Source organism: Lates calcarifer, linkage group LG1 (assembly GCF_001640805.2).
Source record: "Lates calcarifer isolate ASB-BC8 linkage group LG1, TLL_Latcal_v3, whole genome shotgun sequence".
Taxonomy (NCBI): domain Eukaryota; kingdom Metazoa; phylum Chordata; class Actinopteri; family Centropomidae; genus Lates; species Lates calcarifer.
Window position 1 is genome coordinate 12,773,841 of NC_066833.1, and position 22,040 is coordinate 12,795,880.

Sequence of the window (22,040 nt, forward strand, 5' to 3'; positions counted from 1 at the left end):
TAGTATTAAGAATATTTTCTGACTGCATTCACATCTAAGCACTACTTTACAGAGTAGTCATATACAAATTATACTACTAGCATATTTCTTTCTTTCTTTTTTTTTTTGTTAAAGAAACATGGTGTCACATTAATAGCAGGAAGTACTAGGGTATTTGACGTTGAAGTTTAAAGGCCTACAACATCAATTTGAGATGAATACTCCAAGGGGTGAAGGAGATCCAGTTTACCACATCTGCTGTGCGTTCATGATCCCAAGCATTTCAGTCATTCATGTGTTCATTGTTTTGATATGATCTGGCAGGAGGAAAAAAAAACAGAAAATACCTTGTTTGTGCTCTCTCCGTACATGACTGGTGAAGTGTTTGGATACAGGTTTAATCCATCCGGAGAGATGGACCACAATCACTTCACATGATAATACTTACTGTGCAATTTGTTCTGTGAGTATGGTGAAAAAAGAAGAGAAAAACACGTCTTAATAAGGGCAGTAGACTGGATGCAAACAACATTTGAACAATGATACTGAAATTCACTCATGTACTTAGGAGACAGATTACCTTGTAGCCAGTCCAACCCCTCCTGGAGGCCCTCTCCCTCGATAGCATTGCTGGCGCTGAAAAAAATAAGATGTTGAGGAGTTAATCTCCTTGTGGCACATGCTCACTTTCTCATGACTTTTCTTGGGTGCTGGATGTTTAAAGCAGTCTAGCTCTTAATCCATCTGCCTTCCATCTGTCTAATGAGTAAACAGGGTGGAAAACACATGTATATAAAAGAGCCAGGCTTTTCAATAACTGCACGTTGCTGTGCCTCCTACTAATTTTTAACCTATGGGCCATGGAAAAGGACAGACTTTGGATACAGATCCAGGAAGTAACAGGAGAATAAACAAACCTGGTTACTTTATTGTCTTTGTTTAAGACTTTAAGTTGTAAATATGGAAGCACAAATTGTTGTGGTTGGGGAAGTGACAAGAGTTGGCTGAGTTCAGTCAGTTTAATCCACTTCCTTCAGTAGCTGTTTAGCACTTAAATGACTCCTGCAGCACTACTGAACAATGCTTCTGGAGGTTATGGACTTCCTGTTCCTTTGCTTAGAAACACTTAATCAGGGGGAATATTTTACAATAATATGGCCACATGAATGGCACAGCAGGACCTGTAGGACTGCATGAGTACTGTAAAGTGAATTAAATACTGGAACTTCTGACAATGTGCAGCCTGTATGGAGAAATTTGAGAGACATGTTACCAGATGTGCCAGGGTTTGTCTTTGATGTTCTCCAAACACAACATCTGTGTGACTTTGACAGAGGACATGGCATCCCGCAGATCCATCTTGTTAGCAAAGAACAATACTGGTATCTTTTTGCTGCGGATGTCTGAATAATAAGACAGATATGTAGACCAGTGAGTTATCAGACAACAGCAAGATAAGAATATTTCAATATTGTTTGTTAGTAGAGTTTATTCAAAGATGGGGTTTTAAGACAGATACAAACTTTAAGCCCTCCATGATAGTTGAACACTCTGGAATTAGACAATGGGATACAGCTAATACCAATTGGGGTCAGCTGAGAGAGAGAGAGACACATGGGTCTTTTTTATTTCCTCAGGTGACCCCAGGTGGGCTCCATAAATACCAGTAAATCTAATTCATGTTATTTACGTTTCAGAGCATCCTGCAGTCAACTATACATTTTTTACTGTATCATGCAGATATTGTAAACGTGTCAGGCTGCATAGACAGGAAACTGTATCCACAATGTGTCTTTTCAAAAATGAGTGAGACAGAATCCAGATATTTTGTACCTTCGTGGTTGAGAAGAGTGTCGAGCTCCTCTTTGGCAACAACCATTCTCAGTTTGTCACTGCTGTCAATGACAAATATGATGGCATGGCTTTCTCTGAGGAGGACAAGAGCAGACATTATAATTGACACACAGTCACACTAATATGTTTTAATACTTGATGAGTGACAGGCACAGTATGTGTTTCATACTTATAGTAATGCTCCCATAGGTTTCTATATCTGCTCTGCCCAGACATATCAAACACTGTGAATGACAGGCTGAATACAGAGGGAGAGAGAGAGAGATCAGGTCAGAATGATGCTTCCTGCTGCAGTATCATTTTTACTTTCATTTCTGTAAAATACATTATAAATGTCTATAGAATTCTACCTTGAACTCTTGAACTTTTCAATGTTGAAGCCAATTGTTGGGACTATTTCTTGTGCCTGCATCTGCATGCACCCACGCACATACACATACACATACACATACACAAACACAAACACAAACACACAAAAACAGACAAGTAATGGCAAAAGTATGTCAACAAGGAGATAATATAAGGAAGTATAATATGGGCTTTACCTGACTAGCATGTTTCCACTCTTCTGACAATGGGCCTAAATGATTCGAGTGCTGAAAACAAGCAACCAGTGAATGATTGCAGTGAAGTAAAGGAGATTTTGACGGGCCTTCTCACAGTATTTATCCCAAATTATCAAGGTGTTAGAAAAGATGTATGTGTATTACAAACCTATGGATCGACATCACAGGAATACATACCCTTTTTAACAAGACATTAAAATAGCACTCACAGTGAAGCCCAGTGTCGTGTACTTACATTAGCTGGTTTCAGTTGGTTGATGATGGTGGTTTTGCCACTGTTGTCAAGTCCCAAACACAAGACGTTGACCTCTTTCTTCCTCAGGCCGAGCCAGCCCGACAGTTTATCCAGCAGCCCCATTACACTCGATTGCCTCTACACCATTCAAATTTCTAACACATCACCCCATAGATGGTCTGATTACTGGTAATTAAATGTACTAGATCTGCAAAAGCTCATGAAAGCAAACACTGATGATAAAACATAGTGTGTTCCCACTTGCCGAGAACACTGTCATGAGCTGAGATGCCGCCTGGGCATCCCAGCTTGTGACAGGTAATCCTATTAGGGCAGATTAAGCTTTGTGAACCACCCGGTGACCTGATCATGGAGTGTGGAGCTTCCCAGGCCCCCCACCCTGATGCATTTGATTTATTGCTCCAGAGCATCTTACCTCTCTGGAGGGGGCCCCGCTATTACAATGGGCCCCTTGAAGACACATGGATACGCAGCAACAACAGCAGCAGCAGTAGCAGCAACTCCAGCATCCTCTGCTTCCAAAATAATTGCCTCAGTCTGTTATGTCAGTCTGTGTTTCACCATCTAATTCAATCCATCTGTTACAGAGTATTACAGTAAATCTTCAACAAATAAGAAATAATATGCACAAATACACATATAAATGTCATGGCAAAATAAGAAAGAGGTCACATTAAACTCATATACCAACACATTATAAGCCCTGGAAGGTGAAATAAAATGGAAAATATGTGTTTTCACCATATGTTTGGGTTTTCTTTGAATTGTGTATCTAAGGTTAAATTTGCATAATGACTAGGGATTCACATGGCAGCTCTGGAGATGGACCAACAGCTCCATCTTTTGGTTATTGTTTACATGTACAATTTTATGTAAGTTATAACCAGCATGGGCTAGCCTCTCAAATAAAGGCATGTCTATTGAGTGGACTTCCACTGCTAATGTTTCAGTCCTCAGTGAGGTGAGGAGAGATAGGGCCCTGGTTGCAGCATTGACTCTGTCTACGAGGGAACACTCTGATCCAGTGACAAAGTGGTAACAAAACAAAATGAAATGAGCAGTCAACCACCAGAACTGTTCATCTTTATTTGCAAATAAATATTCGCTTCTTACAGTGTGCAAGATCTACAACATCTCTTTGGAAATCATAGAAAAATAAAATACAAGAATTATAAGTATACTTGTACTTTGTACAAAAGAACGTTCTAACATTGCTCAGCAGTAGAACATGCTAAACAAACAGCATCTGATATTCTCCATATTCTGTAGAGGGGTGGTGACTGTGAACGTGTGTGTGCAAATATGTGTGCGTGCACCTTTCCTAATCCTGAAGGCCTGGATGCATAATTGTGCTGTGACTGAAAGGCACAGATCTCTTGATCCAGTTTGCCTTTTACATTATCATTGTGCCCCAGTTTGTATTAAAAACCACAGCTGTAGAGGGGCGGCTGTCCTCTAGAATATGGAATACAACTCAAACTAATGGCTAGGTCCTGTGACTGCAATGAAACTTATGAACTACTCTTAAGTGTTTCTGTCTTGCATGGTTAACAGACTGTAAGGCATTCAGTGTGTGTGTGTCAGTGTGTGTGTGTAGTGTGTGTTTGTCACTGTTGATGTCAGAATGACATATGATGAGTTAGGATGCTGCTGTTAATGCTCATTCCCTCTCTTCCTTCCTCAAAGTTATTTAATCTCTGCCTGACAACTCTGTCCTGACCACACAAAACTAAGAACGCTGTCTTCTCTCACCTGTTTCCATCAGCTAGCAACTTCTCCTGCTTCCGACTCAGCTAACCAGTTACATATTCTACATAACTTCCTATCACGACTGACTTAGAGAATGAAAAAAGAAACAATTTCAATGGCAAACATCTGAATACATGACATCATCTACTGCAGACCCAACTGTTTTCACTTAAGACTACACTTATGTACACTGACTTGCCAAATTGCCACAAAAGCCACAACTTTTATATGACCACAATGTAAGCACAGACTAGAGTAGAATTTGTACTCTCTGAGATCCATCTGGTAGCTTCACACCTGAGATGGATCATGCTGCTCTGACATCTTAGATTTACTTCGTCCCAGAAGTGCAAAACACTACCTGTATTGGTGTTCTCTAGGCAAAAAGAAACAACAGATGTGTATGAAAGGATTTCAGCAAATTCTGAAAAAACACAGAAGTCCATGTTAAGTTTCCAGACAATTTCAAACGCCTCCTATCTATACAGTAACTAAGATCTGTGAACATTCATATGTTAAGACAGTGGAGATTGTGTACTTTCAGGCAATGTATAACATTCTCAATCCCAAAAAAATCAGGCTGATCACACAATTGTGAGTTCACTGGCCGCTAAAAACTGTCAGAATAGACTTGTATGGTTATTCATCTGAAGGCAACCGATCCAGTTCTGCAAGCTTAGCATGTGACAATAAAAAACAGGTGGATGGTGTCGTGTGAGCCTCATGTTTATGTCAACAAGAGTTCTCTCATTGCACAATTTGTCATCTCTCTCTGAGATACTGAGGTGACTGCATAATACTGTATTGCTGAGTTGGATAAAAATCTTAAATAAATAAAACATTTTAAATAAAATCCAGATTTACTAGGGCTTTCACATACAGGACTGCACATAAATAGATATTAGGTTATGATAATAATTATCGATTAATTGTCTATACACTTTTAAACATTCAAGAAATCGCCATAACTTGCTTCTTGCTTCTTTCTTCAAGTATTAGCGTACAAGATTCTCTGGAGAGAGGGTAAACTAAAGCAATGCAAATAATACCTTCAAGATAGATTATTAAACTCCAAAATAAACAGAAAAAATACTGAGGATATTTTTTTCAAAAGACAAAACATTTTGATTGCACACCTGATAGCAGCTACATGAGCACATAACTCGGAGCGAGAAAAGAACAAACGATAAAAGAGTCAAAAGATTCAGTAAATTATGTTTGCAAATCTACATCTCTAGATATTGTTGCTCCACACACAAAGTACTGCTGCTGCAACAAGGCATTACATTCCCCTAAGTGAGGGCCTGGGCCAGTCTGTAAAGTCTATCAGGCTGCAATAGTCTGACATAACCAGGTATAGTGGGTTATGGGGTGTATAGTAGAAAAAAGTCTGATACTACTGGGTGTGAGGGAGACCACGGGGTAGTCTGCTGTGGTAGTCTGTCCAATGACTTCCTGTATGAGGGGTAAGACTCAGGCACAGGTTGTAGACTGTCTGTCCTATGGTCTAGACTTAACTTCTGTCTGGTCCATCTATCTGTCAATCCCAGGTTGCGTTGATGGGTGTCCTCAAACATGGAAACCCTTCTCCTGTTCGTGCAGTAGCTGAAGGCGAAGGGTCTGTAAGCTGCTGGTGATCCGTCTCTGGTGGCCGATCAGCCCCACGCCAATACGCCTCACATCTCTAGATCAAGGGGAAACACAACGCAATGCGCAGACACACGCACACGCAACACTTTAACTATACTTGTGAGGACTTGGATGGAGACGTTCTGAGCCATGCAGGCTACTACACACTTCAAATACTCTTTGACCCTGATTCTTTATCCTCAGTAACACAAGAGCTAAGTGAGGATAAACAAAATTATCTTCCATTTCTAGCACTTTTCTAGCAATTTTTTTATATCATTGTGAGACATGTGTACACTGAATTTATTTGAGCCACAACATTTTGATAATTTACTAATAATGTGAAATAGAACATCTTTATATTACAACCCCAGCTGTATCAACCAATCAAAAAAGGGCACAAACTCTATAACATCTGAAACAATTTATTTATTTATTTTTTACAATTGCTTATTCTGCATTGTCCATCTAATGGACAATTTGTATTTTACGTATTGATAAGGTAATTATCTCTTCATCAGTTTGGATTTGGTTCTCCTTTTTTGATTGGTTGTTGCTGGACTGAAACTGATACAAACTCAGTGAAACTGATTGCATCATCATGACATGGTCAGGGTAATTTTCTCAGACTCTTGAAAGATCTCCAGAGTCACAGAAGACATCCACAGTCTGAACAGTGCAAACTCTATAAAAAAGATCAGCGGAGCACCCCTTTAAAGATGGCGCTGCACGAGTCGCAGCCTGTTGTGGCAGCTCTTGTGTACTATTAAGTTTTTGTAAATTTCCCCATTGTGGGACTAATAAAGGATTATCTTATCTTATCTTAAATCCCCTTTTAAATCAACACTGCCGCTACAAAGACAGCTCCTATATGGTTTCCTGACATTTAATAATAGTTATGTTTAGGCTGCTCTACTCACTCAATACTCATCCCGGCCACAGAATCCAATGTGTTGTAGCCTGCAGCCATGAAATTGCTCTTGTACTGACTCATCTTGATGGAGTCCAGCCAGTCACCGACGGAGATGAACATTGGGTAGTCCATTTCCTCCCCCGAAGACTCTGGTAGACTGATGCAAAAAATGACAAAAAACCCCCCAGCTAATGTCAGATCCCGTCTTTATTTTTTAAAGAGTTGGAAAACTGGTATAACTGGCCCAAAGTTCTCAGAGTGACACTAACAGTGTTACTGTTAGGTGTAGGAGTGAAAGCAGTTTCTTAATTAAGAAAAGTCATCCTATCTACGACTGGTTTTTGAAGAGATGTCCTGTTATAACTCAGTGTTTATTGTAACTCTACTAACTCTCAAGTTCTGTTCTGAGGTAAAAGTACTCCCACAGATGCTTGACAAATGTGGTCCCATGTCACTTCTACTCAAATCAGCCTACAGCACATTTACAGTTTAATGCATTAAGGGATACTATGAAATCCTCACTGCTTTACCTCTGACTGTCCTCTACCAGTGGCAGCAGGCTGCTGGGGTTGCGGATCAGTTTATCCAAGAAGGAAACAACATCTGTGAATTTGGGCCGACGACTCCTCTCCTTCTGCCAGCAGTGCAGCATCAGTTGGTGCAGGGCCACGGGGCAGCCCATTGGTAAAGGGAGCCGGTAGCCCTCTTCAATGGACAGAATCACCTGGAGAAACAGTCGGACGTGATGAAGGGTGATATCTAAATGTGGAAGATGGCTGCTGTGGAATAATTAAATTAACATAAGAATTGATATATCTGATTGAAAAGATAATGTCATACCTTATTAATATTCACCTTCTTAGTTTAGCATGTTAGCCTGCTTACTAATAATGCTGCTAGCATGGTATGACAATTATACATTTCTAAAATCTAAGTCACATTAATATTAGCTCTGTCTGCAGCAAAGAGAATGATTATTCACTTGATCCACACCATAAATCAGGGAAATAACTGATGAAGAAAACAGAACAATAAACATCTAAACAGGAAGCATAATCACATTTACTGCTTTTTATAATCTTCTATTATTCACCATAACCTCCTCCTTTGATGTTTGATATCCTGTGTAGTACAAATAAATGTGAACTTGATCTGCAACTTGTGCTCAAACCTGGTGTGGACTGTCAATGGGTTTCCAAATGTACAGTATGCAGTCATACAGTATCAGTATACAACCAGTCCATATAGTATCTCCAATCATACCTGTGGTTCTGTGGGAGAGTAGACACCTGTATTTTTGTAGGGAGCAGTGGTAAGTGGCTGACCAGGATGAGAAAGTATAAGGCTGGTTTTGCAGCTTGGCCGGCCTTTTGCCTTGGAAGGGACTTCTAAGCAATTCCCAAATCCTCCCCCAAACCCTGGGACCTTAGTGGACGTGTGTGTGTGTATAGATGTGTATGTGTCTGTGTGTAAGGGGTTGAAGGGATTACGGTGGAGCTTTCACACTCAGCGGAGAGAGGGATGGATCTGCTTTCTCCGTGGTCCCTCCAATCCCTGACCACAGCCCAGGGATCAGTGGGTTTCTCAGGCACACTGAATCCACATCTTTAAGCCCCCCCTCTACTGGACCGAAGTCCTCTGAACCTCTGACCTTTACAGCTGTTTTCTGTTCCCTCTTGCTCATCTTTTTCATCCTTTTGGTGAATCTCACCAGCATTTCCGTTCCTAACCTCCTTTCTCTCAGAGGCACTGTGCGTTCAAAAGATGCACTGGTAGAAAATGATTGATCCTGGTGTACTAAACCATTGAAGACACTGAGGTCACGTCTTCATATTTCTCTGTGTTTACGCTGTACAATTACACACGTACTAATATACAAGCTGGACATTTTGAAGGCCAATGATGATGTTTTTTAGACTACTACTCATGATGACCACAATACTCACATCCTGATTGGACATCTCCCAATATGGCCGCTCCCCATATGACATCACTTCCCACATGACAATGCCGTAACTCCACGCATCACTGGCTGAGGAGAATTTCCGGTATGAGATGGCCTCAGGTGCTGTCCATCGGATTGGGATCTTACCACCCTGTTCCAACACATACAAAAATAAGGTTTATTTGGTACAGCATCCAATACTTCATTAAAAAAATTATTGCAGCATCTCAGTGGCCTCAGTGCAAATACTGTTTTCCAGCAGAGCTGCGACTGAAGAGAGTTGCTATGAAAATGTGCTCAATTGCATGCTGAACCATTTTTAACATACAACACCTCTGATATTCCATAAATACGGTGGCCACAAGCGCTCTCCTTTTCTAAATCCTTAAACTGGACCATTTCTGTTTATTGCCTCACCTGACCTGACCTCATCTCACCTTTCACTTCCCCCCCTGTAGATTTCACATGGATGCTGGATTCACATTCGTGTGGAGCAGAAAGTAAAACCTGGAACCGTAAACACAGCATTTCCTTCGCACAATAACCTCAATACAAACCAGGAAATGGAGGTCACTGTGGGCTCAGACAGATTTACAGGACAGCGTCCTTTCAGCACAAAACATTTTGAAGTTGAACTTTTGCTATGTGAGGCAACTTTCACTTTCACTGGCCTCAGGAGAGAAGTCAGAAAAGTCAAAATTTCATCAGTCTAATGAAGAAGGAGTAGAGTGATGTATCATTCTGCGGATGTGTCACGCTTAAGTGCAGTATATAGCATCACTCCATACATGCAATCTTTGATGTTTGTCCTTCAGTGGAAAGATATTACTTCTTTAAATCATTCTGTGAAACAGAGAGTCTCAGCTACAGAGCAGCTGGTAAGGAATGTCTTGTAAACCTCCAGCACAGCTCTGCAAACTGAGGTGTTTGCTGGGTTTGTGCTATGACTCCTGTGCCTTTCATAGTTTGAGACTTCCACCTTTACTTCCAATGAAGTTCTCTCTCAAACGCAGGAACAGACCAGGAGAGGTCAGTCACCTGGCAGCAAATGTGACTAAACTAGGAAAAACATGTATCTTGATATTGCTGCTGTGGTTTTATAGAATAATGGTGAAACATATAAAGCTTTAGAAAGATGTAAATAACATGTACGTACAGGTTTTCCCACTGATCAATAGCATTTCATTCTAGACACACAGAACCAGCTGGACAGTCTGGATACTACAGTCTGAGCGGTACGTAAGCGAGATGATTTTATCGGCACATTTAAAGGTGCTGTATGTAAGTATTTTAGTTTGAAACTTTCAGAAATTAACTAAAATTATCATCAGAATGTGAAGAAATAACAGTTTTGTCTAAGATGTCTAAGAACTGTGAGTTGTGCAGAGCTATCTACTGATGGTAATCAGCTGTCCCTGGCTGGTCCCATCATGTAATACCACTGTGTGCCTCAAGAGGCAATAGTGAGCCACTGTAGTGTGTCTGTATATTTGTAAAACTAAAACTCAACAATGATTTTCAGTGGATATAGCCATATTAGCCTAGATTATAATTCTGATTCCTCCCAAGAAAAATGTTTTCAGATGAGTTTTGATCAGAGACTTGGGTAAAGATGTCACTGTGTGAAAGGTTCTGGTGCACCTCCACTACAGTGTGACATCTCAATATTTAACAATTTTAAGAAATGGGATGTCAGGTGTACCGTTGTGGTGTAAGCAGCCTCCGGGTCGTCCTCCAGCACTCGGGACAGGCCAAAGTCTGACACTTTACACACCAGGTTGCTGTTGACCAGGATGTTTCGAGCTGCCAGATCTCTGTGAACGTAGCCCATGTCTGACAGGTACTTCATCCCCAAGGCAATGCCACGCAGCATGCCAACCAACTGGATGACAGTGAAGTGACCATCATGTTGCTGACAGGGAGAGGAGGATACACAGGAAAATGAACTGACAGAGAAAGAGCCATTGCAATAACCGGAGACAGCACAGGCAATCAGAAAGAAAAAGAGGGTGGAGATGGAGAAAATGAATAAGACAAAAGAGTAACACAGACAAAAACAGTATTGTGTAGCAACAGAATGTATTGTGAAATATAGTTATTTTCAGAGGAGAAAAAAATAGTTCAGTATTATTCAGGCAGTTTAATGGCAGGACAATGTGCTGCAGTAAATTTGCTCTTGTTTTTCTTACAATTTTCTAAACTCTTTGGTCTGTAGCTAAGCAAAATGGAGTTTAGGCTGGCTGCCTCCAAGGCTTCATAATGACCTGACTAACAATGACATGGGTACTGTTGTTTCTACAGGCCAAGGCAAAGGCATCGCTGTGTTTTATGTTTTTTCCTTTTCATATCAGTGATTTTGTCATGTGTTTATTTCAGCCAAAAATACCCCCTGAGGCCAGAAACAGACATAACCATACTTGAGTCCTTTGATCACTTCAACACTCACCCTCAGAAATGAGTCCAGCGATCCATTTTCCACGTACTCCACCACAATCATCACAGGCCTGCCTGCAAACACACAAACACAGCAACACACGTTCCTTATCTCTCCAAAGATTATTTTCTTGCTATGAGTTTATTTTGATTTTCTTTTGCTGTTCAGGACAGTCTACAGTGGAGGGTGAAAAACAAGACAGAAAAAACCTGACAAATCAGTTGGGAGGTCATCTCTCCATTTGAGACCGAGCAGGAAAACAGAGACAAACCCCAGCCAGTCTGCTTGTGGGAGAGATTCACTGCTTTTCTGTTCACAGGGGCTTGACAGTCTTAGTCCTATGTGTGTGTGTGGTGTGTTTATGTGTGTGTGTGTGTGCATATAGACTAATGCATTACCAATGCCATCATGTGTTCCACAGGTCATGCTGAGGTCATGTAACACGAGAGCTACCCACATATGCTAAATTGACACTGTGAGCTCCATTTAAAAGCTCATAAGCTAATATCTGGAGCTCTGTGCTTAGATCGATACAGTTTTGTAAAGTAAATATCAAAGGTTGATATTTTTGGATCAAAGATGCCCTTAGGCAGTGTTTTGTGTTAATATTCAATATGTTAAAATTTGATCTAAAAATGTGCACCATTACCTTTCAGTGAAGCCTCTAAATACAACCATCACTTAATTACAACTGCATAACTAGTAGTGTAATATTACAGCAACAAGTGTTGACAAGCCAATAATGTCCTTGAAAAGCCTCACTTTAATGTGTAAAGCCACTGGTGTAGACCTGTAATTATAGCCATTATATTAAAGGTCAGTGATGTTGAATGACCAAAAAGCACACACACTATTAGAAACGAATACACAAAACGCCTACATTTCTAATGTCATGAGATACATGAGTGCGCAAACTTGCTCACACAGACTGGCGAACTATCATACAACAACATCCTGCAAAGACTGGTAAACATGATGAATAACAGCATACAGGTCACAAAACTATTAGTTTAGGATCATTGGTCCTAAGTGATCCTCTGACAGATCACAAGCTAATGTTTGTTGGAGTCATGTAGGTGACACGTTAGGCTCTGGTAAACACTGGCATGCAGAGTCATCGCAGTAAAACTGTGTGGGCTCAACAACTCCGAGAGGGAGAAAGCAGTGGGTGTGCGTGGGTGTGTGTTTAGCACTGCTGCCAGTCTGAGACAGAGAAAAGCAGAGAGAGTTGCCAAGTTGCCCAAAATATAAAGAAATTAGAGAAAATGAATTCACCAAATTTAGACAAAAAATCCCAAACTTTGCTTCCATCCCAAAAGATCAACAGATTCGAATCCTTCAAGGAGAAGAAAGCTCTGTAATAGAAGTAGCAGGAGAGTATGTCACAGCATGTCACAAAAAGAGACTCAGTTTAATGTAGGGATTCTGTATGTGTGTATGTATATATATACACATGTATATGTATATATTTTATTTTGTTTTCTTGTTTTTTTTGTTTTGTTTTTGCTTTTGTTTTGTTTTGTTATTTCTTATCTCATTCTTTATTATTATCTCACTGTATATAGTTATCACTGTATTTACTGATGTTCTAATGTACATGTGTCATTTTATGCTTTGGCAACATGTTTTATGTAAAACGTCATGCCAATAAAGCCAAATTGAAATTGAAATTGAAATTGAAATTGAGAGAGAGAGAGAGAGAGAGAGAGAGAGAGAGAGAGACCATCAGCAATGATTGATACATCAAGTGAAGATGCTGAATTCATACTTTTTTTTTCCCATCTCAACATGTTCAACCTGGTCCACACAGATCATCCCCATGGTGTTATAGATTGACTGGTTTACACCTGAGAGGCAGTTGTCCGGGCCTGTGTGCCTGCGAGGTGTAAACCGTGTTACTGTGGTGAAACAACACAGTGGTATCATACTTCCAATTCGAGTCACCTTTTAAAATCACAGTGTGAGAGGTGGAGCATCATAATGTCAGTACAGAGCTTTGTTAAAGGGTTCATTTAATACATCTAAATGGATGCAGGGTGTTGTCTGTTTCATAATATGAGAGCACTACATGTAATAGCAGCATTGATTTGAATTTCCTGGCTTTCTACAATTACTGATGAAGTTAAGGCAAAATCAATCATATCCAAACAAACCTAAATGACATCTGTCACCACTGCTTCACGTTCTGACAAACATTTTTAAAAATGGATGTAACAGACAGCACAACAATGTGAGTGACTTTTTAAGTGACTAACAGAAAGACAGGCAAGACTGATATAATGTGTAGCCATGTTTGTGAGCCATTGAAAGGTTTAGGGAAGTGGCTGTGTGCTGCTCTTTATCCAAGGTTGGAAAGTTTCTACTTTGTTCTCATCAGTAAAGCAGTTTTTCTTAGGAAAGCAAAACCTACCACGAGAAAATGCTTCAGAAAAAGCATTAATTTAACCTTTGTGTAACTTTTCCAAGTAAGTTTCTTTTACGTGGCATCTTCTACACCTCATTTTCTTCACCAGACACATAAGGTGGTAATAACACCACTATGTCTGCACTCTAAAGCCACACAGAGGTGACATCCATGCTTCAAACAGTAAGTTTCATTTTTACAATGGGAAGGTTTTAAGAATGAAAACCAAGTGGATGGTTTGGCAAATGTACCTTCCACCTTTGATAAAGAGCAGGTCTAAGCTACTTTTTAAAAAGTTTTTCATTGGAAGCATCTGGGAATGGGGGAAAAAAAAAACAAAAAACTGAAAATAGATGGTGCAAGCCATAGTCTCTTTGTTCCACTGGATTGTCAAAGACACATCCCCTACTGCTCCTTCCAGTGAGATTCAGAACAAATGCTTAACAGGCACCGGGTAAAACACTACCCCACATGAAAATGAGCATCTTTGTGTTTTGCACTGTCATAATTTATTTTTATCAGAAGGGACTAAATGTTGGGAATGGGCAGTTTTACATGTTGAATGATGAAGAAGAAAACTAATATACTGAGGCATTCATATCAGCTGAAAATCAACACACCTTCAGAGAAACTCAGAAATACTGAGTCTCACAAGAGAAATAAAGACAAAGTGGGGATATTGATAGATGGAGGAGTTCAGTCTGTACTGAACTATATCACTTATTTTAGACCAAGCGCACACGTGGTGTTTATTTCCTTTTTTTTTTTTAAATCAGCAAAATTTTACCATCATACCCTTAATTTTGCAGATACTGTCTGCGCACACAGATCCAGCAGGGATAGACAGAAAATTATTTGATCAAGCTTGGCTTTCCGGAGCTAATTAGCAAGGTCTGGAAACAATATATAGTTATGCAGTGCAGCGCCTGAACAAAAACAAACACACCTGTTTACCAGAGTCTAATGTGTCACCTGTTATTTCAGTGCAGGTATAGCAGTCAGTCACAGCACAATACTCTCCATAATTAGTCTCTGAAGAACAACAACAGATGGAGGAAAAGGAAGATGGAGAGAGTGAGAGGAAGACAAAAAGACAGGCGGGTGGACAGAGAGAGGATACTTGGAATTAATGTCTTTCTATAGAGGATGCCCTGCTGCCAAGCACAAATGGCTTCTGATTGTGTGATTTAGTGTGTATTCTGTATTTTGTGTGTGTGTGTGTGTGTGCGCACTATTGGATAGGCAACCATAGGAAAAAGTTTGCTCATATAATTTCCTCTGTTTCAAGCTTTTAGGTGTTTATTTCATGTGATATTTAAATGGTAAAAACACCAAAGTTTCAAATTCAAATATTAGTTTAATATTAATAAATATATAATACATTCATAACTATTTCAAAAATTTAAATTGATAAGAGGAAAATCACTTGTTCAGGGGTTTATGAGGTTGTTAAGTTTGTTGTTACACTGATTTAAAAGCTAAAGAAAACACATAGACAGGTCAGATACAGTGTTTTGACTGTGGAGTGATGTCAATAGCTCTGAAAAAACTGTTATTCAGATCCTTGAATGTCTATTCGGTGCAGCCAGTCACTTGAGTCAAAATGTTTTTATTCTGTCACTGTAAAGTGTCTTTCTAGTGCAACCTCAGGGTTGTGTGGGAAGGTTTTTTTTTACTCACTTGCTATAGACACTGTTGACTATAAAGCTGCAGTTAAACCTATCAGTGCAAGATATAAGCAATCAGCAGATTTAATTATATAATAATGGCAGTATCAGCCTTTAAAAAACATTCATCAGTTGAATCCCTGTCAGTGGGGTCAGAGCTGAGGATTGTCCTCTATCTGCATTCAGGGAGGGGTTCAAAGTCTTCAGGGGACACATTTATATTCACAGCGATGTCTCAGTTTATGCACCCCCCTGTAAAAACAACCATATGTTGCGCTGGGTGAGCCCCGTAAAACAGAGCTCGTTAACAAGTTCACACACACAAATTCACCTTGGGCAGATAACGCATATTCCTGCACCAGAACTTCCACAACCATGCATGCAGGCCACTTACAAACAATGTAAACGCACGCATGCACAAACACACACACACTTATATTCACTATGATTATGTAGAGGATAATGCATGCACTACACAAAACATAAACACTGCACAAAAGCCCCCACTGCACCACAGTGCCATCCCACATGACTGACTGAGTTGCAAACGCTTATATGACACGGTCGTCTTTTCTTTGTCTTTGTGAGTTAATGGAGTTCTACACAGGAAAACGCAAGAAAAAGTGGTGGACTGACTTTTAGCTTTTCAGACAGGACGCTGTAACAAAGCTGCACTAAGCCACATCTCCCATAGTCCCTCTTACTTTTGGTGACCACACCCTCCAGCCTGATGATGTTAGGGTGGTCAAACTGGCCCATAATCGATGCCTCACGCAGGAAGTCCTGCCTCTGACGCTCCACGTAGCCTCCCTTCAGTGTCTTTATTGCCACGGCAATCTCCTTCTTCCCCGGTGTTCTTAGGCGGCCGCTGCACACCTCACCAAACTCACCTGGGGACACACACACACACACACACACACACACACAAATAAAAACGCAGCAAGGAGTCTATCACCAAACTCAACACCATCATCATCATCATGTGGCAGCACAGTATGCCACCTGGGGGCAGTGTTGCAGTTCTCATCTGACATCTAGCATGATTGCCTCTTGTCTGATTGGTTCCATTTAAAAATTCTTTTTTTCACCTTCTAAAAAAGCAGTGAATCTATTCTTAAACTTTTTTTTGTTCTGTAAAGATATTAACACTTAAATATTCCTGCAGTGTGTGAAGACAAAATGACAGTGAACCACTGAGAAAAGGCATCCTTTTTAGTGTTTACAATGGAGTACGGGGGGGGGTTCACAGCAATTACACATGTGGAATGAAAATAGATCATCTCGTATGGCACATTTAAAGTGATTGTTATTCTAACCATCCTGAAATTATCCTTTTCTGCCCAAAAGTGAACGTCATGAATCAGTGGATGAGAAAGTAACTGTTAGTATGTGCAAGCCTGTGTGTGTGTGTGTGTGTTTGTGTGTGTGTGTACCGGCTCCGATCACCCTCTCGATGCGGATCCTGGATGGGTCGATCTCCTTAGTGAACTCGTGGACAGCCTGAGAGGGGTCCTCGTAGGTATCAGGGTCTACATAGGTCTTTATTCCTCGGAAAGGGACTGTGGGCATAGAGAAAGACAGAATAACAGTGTGTGAGTGTACATTTGTTATATATACCATAACCAGTATGAACAGGGAAATTAGCTTAGCACAGATGACCATTTTTTTTATAGTCACATATATTTTCAATTCAAATTAAAACCATATACAAAACGTTTAAATGCTGCTGCCAAGAAACTGCAACAGCACTGCTACTTCTTTTAGTGCTATATCTTATTTCTACTATTGCTACTGCTGCTGTAAACACTGCCCAACCAGGGGCACTTGCACCCCAGAAGGTAATTCTGCAGGTACCTGGGTGGAATGTGGACAGACTGAAGGATTCATAATGTGATTAAAAAAATACACTGACTTATTTTGGTTTAGAAGGAACACATATCAAAAATCTATGCGAGGCTGAACAGGACAAAAGGGCATGAAAAGTGGTAAGTGACTGGGCAGAGAAGTCAATTTCCATGAGAACAATTTCCAGTTTATAGAATCAATAGTATGAAATAACATCCAGTTTAAAAATGAACATGTTTGGTACATAATGGGTGGTGTTAGTGAAGAAGTTGATTCCCGGGGAGACATCAGACAACACACACACACACCAAAAGCCTGTTCCTCCTCTGTCATTTTGCTGTGCTGAGCCAGTATTTTAACTAGGACGAAGTTATAGTCCCTACTAACGCGAACATCCACCCAGCTGAAGTGTCCTTGAGCAAGAGAGGGTGGTGTGAGGGGTGAAACCTTCTAGTCAAGAGCTGTGCTTCTCCTTCTGGAATCGATACAGTGTCACAAAACACATAACATTAGTCGGGTGTCTCTGGTGCATGAACCAGCACCAGCAAAACCCAGAGGACCCTGTTCTCCTCTCAAAGCTTCTGTTCAACACGCTAAACAAAGATACCTGACACAGAACACAGGACACAGGACACAGGAGATGGGGGGTTTTGAAGACCTATACTTCGTGAGTGAACGCACACAAAAACTTGCTTATAAGTTGTGGGTTTCTGCATCATAAATCCCAGTAAACCCTGCAGCAGCTTGTAAGCTACTTTCAACAACTAATTTGACGTGTATATTTTCTCTTGCCTTTTTCTGTTTCTGACTCTCTAGCCTCATTCCAACGGTCTGCTTAAATATTTCTTATTCTCTTTGTCTTCTCCTCTTCTCCTCTGACCTCATCATCCCTTCTCCTTCCTTTCTGTTTTTTCCATCGCTTCACTTCAGCGTTCGTCCTTCTGCACACTTTCGAATGCATTTCTTGTTTCCTCTCCTTATAGCTCTCATGTCAGTTTGTGTTTTTCATGTCAGGAATGAAAAGTTAAGTATTAAAAGACAAAAGAGTGGCAAAAGAGACAGAAAATTGCAGCAGTGCAGAAGCAGATGCCTAAGGGAACTAAAAAAGAAAAGAAAAAACCCCAACAGAAAGACAACTCATGTAGAACACGAGGAAGGGGAGACAGAAAGATGAAGTGATTTAAAGAATTTTGCTCTGTTGATTCATCTGACGTCTTAATATCTGAAACCCTCCAACAAATACTCTATTTGTGATTTCTTTCCTTGCTAGTACTTGTAACAAAAGCAAGTTGATATATTAGCATTCTGTAAAAGTTTTTGGTGAGGTTTGACATTCCTCTGCAAAATTCAAATATGCATAGGCACAGAAACACATGGGAAATGATCCATACAGCAATACAGTGTGCGTGCTGAATGCAAACAGGAGAGCAGGTGTCTAGCCTGTTAGCTGCTAACTGCAGCACACAGAATCACTTTCTTCTTGTCTCTGTCTTCTTTATTGGCAAAAACACACCACAGAAAAGACAACCTGGCACTTTCTCACCAAATGGTTGGTTCTGCGTTCCTATCATGCCAAGCAGATTTTAAATTCTATTAAAATTAGACTGAACAGACTCCCTCCACCATCATTACCACACACATGCAAATTGATTATCCTTGACTCAGTCTTTTTGCAATGTGAAATTTGTGAAAATGCCAAAAGCTGTGAGAGAAAAAAAACAAAACATCCAAAACAATAGAGAAGAGAGAGGTCCACTGATCTGACTTACCGTGTCCATTCTGATAACTGGTCCTTCTTTTCTCCTCTGAGGTCATCTTGGCCTTAAAGTACCACTGACACCTGTAAAACACAGATTGAATGAAAGATGTTATTTTCATTTATAGAAGGAAAGGCAGGTTAAATACAGACTCCAGTGTGTGTGCATGTGTGTGTGCATGTGTGTCTGTGTGCGTGTTTGTTTTTTAAGTATTTATTGTAAAAAGGAGAAAATAAAAGATTTGTGCTTGTTTTCACACTTTCACACGTACTGACAGATGGTATATAGTATTTTAACAACTTCATTCTGTGAACATGCTAGTTTTTGGTTGAATAATTGCTCCTGCAGCTACAGGTGCTATGGAATACTGTGGATGTTAAAGAGAGAAATGAGCAAGCCAGACATGAACCAGATGGCAAGAGTAGAACGAGAAAAAGGTGCAGTAATATCCCAGAGGCTGATTAGTCTAGTAAAGTTATAATCCATGACATTTTCACATCCATATAAACAGTCGATGAAAGCTTCAACTCTTTTCTGTCCTGAGCAGGATCAAACACCACAGACAAAACGATAAGTTAACAATATTACAGAAAGTTAACAATAATATAAGGTTTCCTTTATTATTCACAGGCAGTAACAGTCTGGCCTTGAGTCTCGACTTGCTGGATGGTTCTTCATAATGCAGAAATACAGTACATGTGAGCACACACATTCACAGAGATTCAAAATTCTTGACGTAATTAAGGAAAGGAGGGCCTGGGTCTATGAAAAACACACATGAATCCTCTTAACGTAAAGGAACAGAGACTCACAGAGAGGATGAAATCTTGTTTTCTCAACACACAACTACCAATGGGAGGCACGCTTGCAACCACTAATGCAAAAACTCCCTCGTCCTCCTGCGCGTGCGAGAGAGCGTTTGTGTGAGAATTTTATCTGGGCGCTGAGAGACTGAGAGACCGCCAGGGACTGATAAAAAGCCGCTGCCAAGAAAGTCTGAAAAACTGACAGATTAGATGACAGCATCTGCAAAAGACCATAGAAGAATTCACCCAAATAGATGCTCCGCTCCACTCCGAAATCAGAAATGAAGAAAATACCCTGTCCAGAATCACACACACGAACCAGAATCACATTCACGACAAAGTACCTCAACTGCTGAGTGTTACATTGATAATATTATAAATAGAATCACAAATAAAATCTGTTACTATTTCATTAGTATTTAATGCAAAGCCTACTTTACTTCATATACTGAGCGATTTTGGTCAAACTTCCAAGCTATGATTCAACAAAATGAGAAAAAAGAACTAAAAACTTGAATAGAAACCAAACTTCTGAACGCTAATAGTGTCATAGACACAGATAAATACTGACACACAATGACACAAAAAAATGACACAAAAGAGACCCATTACTAACAGAGTGAGACGGATCTTATCGTTAAATCCCATATTAGGATTCTCTCAGAACTATACTTTACTATACAGAAATAATTTCCCTCTCACACCTTTGTAATATCCCTTCTACAAAATGAATTTGGGTCCATCAACAAATCAGTATTTTTCAAACAGCATCAAGCTGTCAAGCATCAAGCTAGGACAAAAATTACTGTAATTAAAGGAAAGTTAGATTATGATTTGGACCTGTGGTCTTTCATTTTCAGCTTTCATTTCTGAAAATGTCAAAACAACATCATTGTGAACTAATAAAAGGTTAGAATTCAATCAAGTTTCATCATGTTCTAAACCTCACTGACATTTGTAATTAAAAGCTATGATTAGAGGGAGAAATCAAACATCAGCCTGATGCTCAAATAGTGGGCTTTTGTCATTCAAACGCGGTTCACTATTAACTAAGTGTTCAGTAATGGCTCCATTCAAACATGAAGAACTGTTAACATGTGAATTGCAATACCCACAAAGCATTTGGTGCGTGGTGCCTGAGAGGTAGAGGTGGCACTGGTGGAGAAGAGCAGTGGGATGGAAAATAATGATGAAGGGAGACAGGTGCTCTGAGTTCTTGCACAGGAGGTATCACTGATGAATTTTAAAACTTATTTTGCAGTAGAGGGCTTAATTAATGACTGTGTGCATGAGGGATGCTCACCCCCACTTCTCACTGGTGGTGGATCCCCTAATAAATTTTCTCATATTTCATCATTTATTAGATAGAATATAGAATTGTGCTGCCTGTTTCATGGAGTCTTACAGCGCCAATGCACAGTTAAAAATGACCAAACTCAAGGTTGTTACTTTTGCTTGAATTCCTATTTGCTCATATACAGTATATACAGTGATTGTTTAAAATTATAATGCTATACGCAGCTGGCATGAAAAAAAAAACAGACAAACAAATAGATTGATCTTACATGTAAAGAATTTCCTCGACAACCTGTAGCTCATTCGCAGTTTTTTGGGTGTATTAAACTGATGTTCTACGCATAAGTGATTATAATTAAGTGACAAATATACAGTGCTCTTAAGAAAGGGAAATGACATGCTTTTAATACCTATGTATTTAACCCACCTCTGTAGTCTTTCTGTTAGTGTGAAATATTTAATTCAGAATTTAGCTGTGCTGGACACGTGAAATGTTAAGTGCTACCTAGACTGACTGCTGTCCTGACTTTTATGGACAAGCAAAGCTGGCATTTATTCAAAGATGAGACTGACAGGTTAAATTGCCAACACATTTACGTAATAAAGAGCATGTCTGAAAAAGGCTTTAAAGGAGTGGCAGCAAGTGGAAGAGCAGAACCCAGAGGCTTGACCCAAACCCCCTACAGTGCCAGAGCAGAGACAGAAAACAGAGATCTCTCATGTCACACTGTCACTTCAGAGGAGAATCCTCTTTTCACTGTTACTGCTCCTGACAAGTCCGCCTCTCCCCGAGCCCTGCGCCACCCACCCCGCACCACTGTGGACTGGATGAGAGATGTTATCTCACCCCAGGAGAGCTGGTGGAGCTGAGGGACAGAGGTCTGCAACTTGGTTCCTCAGGACGTGATCATATTGACATATTTACTGCTAGTTTGGTTAA

General features: G+C 40.1%; 2 protein-coding genes across 4 annotated transcripts in view; both read right to left on the bottom strand.

Annotated features, from left to right (window-relative positions):
* Nucleotides 1–259: 259 nt before the first annotated feature.
* On the bottom strand, nucleotides 260–2,757 carry LOC108900569 (ADP-ribosylation factor-like protein 6). 2 transcript variants are annotated; one of them, XM_051070369.1, is made up of 7 exons: nucleotides 2,635–2,757; nucleotides 2,184–2,245; nucleotides 2,003–2,071; nucleotides 1,813–1,907; nucleotides 1,253–1,382; nucleotides 560–615; nucleotides 260–296 (listed from the first exon to the last, which is right to left on the bottom strand). In XM_051070369.1, exons 1-7 carry the CDS (start codon nucleotides 2,755–2,757, stop codon nucleotides 271–273), a joined length of 561 nt encoding a protein of 186 aa, XP_050926326.1. In that variant the 3' UTR covers nucleotides 260–270. The 2 variants fall into 2 exon arrangements, with proteins under 2 accessions (XP_050926326.1, XP_018557211.2); XM_018701695.2 differs by lacking the exon at nucleotides 260–296 and having other exon boundaries at nucleotides 366–615.
* A 966-nt stretch (nucleotides 2,758–3,723) lies between these two features.
* Nucleotides 3,724–22,040, bottom strand: part of LOC108900553 (ephrin type-A receptor 6) — a 188,157-nt gene continuing 169,840 nt past the window's right edge. For both annotated transcript variants that reach the window (XM_051070334.1, XM_051070323.1), the window contains 9 exons: nucleotides 19,011–19,081; nucleotides 16,830–16,955; nucleotides 16,101–16,286; nucleotides 11,338–11,399; nucleotides 10,594–10,803; nucleotides 8,893–9,042; nucleotides 7,477–7,670; nucleotides 6,954–7,103; nucleotides 3,724–6,088 (listed from right to left, as the gene is read on the bottom strand). In XM_051070334.1, the coding sequence (XP_050926291.1) occupies nucleotides 5,974–6,088; nucleotides 6,954–7,103; nucleotides 7,477–7,670; nucleotides 8,893–9,042; nucleotides 10,594–10,803; nucleotides 11,338–11,399; nucleotides 16,101–16,286; nucleotides 16,830–16,955; nucleotides 19,011–19,081 (1,264 nt within the window). In that variant the 3' untranslated portion in view covers nucleotides 3,724–5,973. The remainder of the gene's footprint in view (nucleotides 6,089–6,953; nucleotides 7,104–7,476; nucleotides 7,671–8,892; nucleotides 9,043–10,593; nucleotides 10,804–11,337; nucleotides 11,400–16,100; nucleotides 16,287–16,829; nucleotides 16,956–19,010; nucleotides 19,082–22,040) is intronic.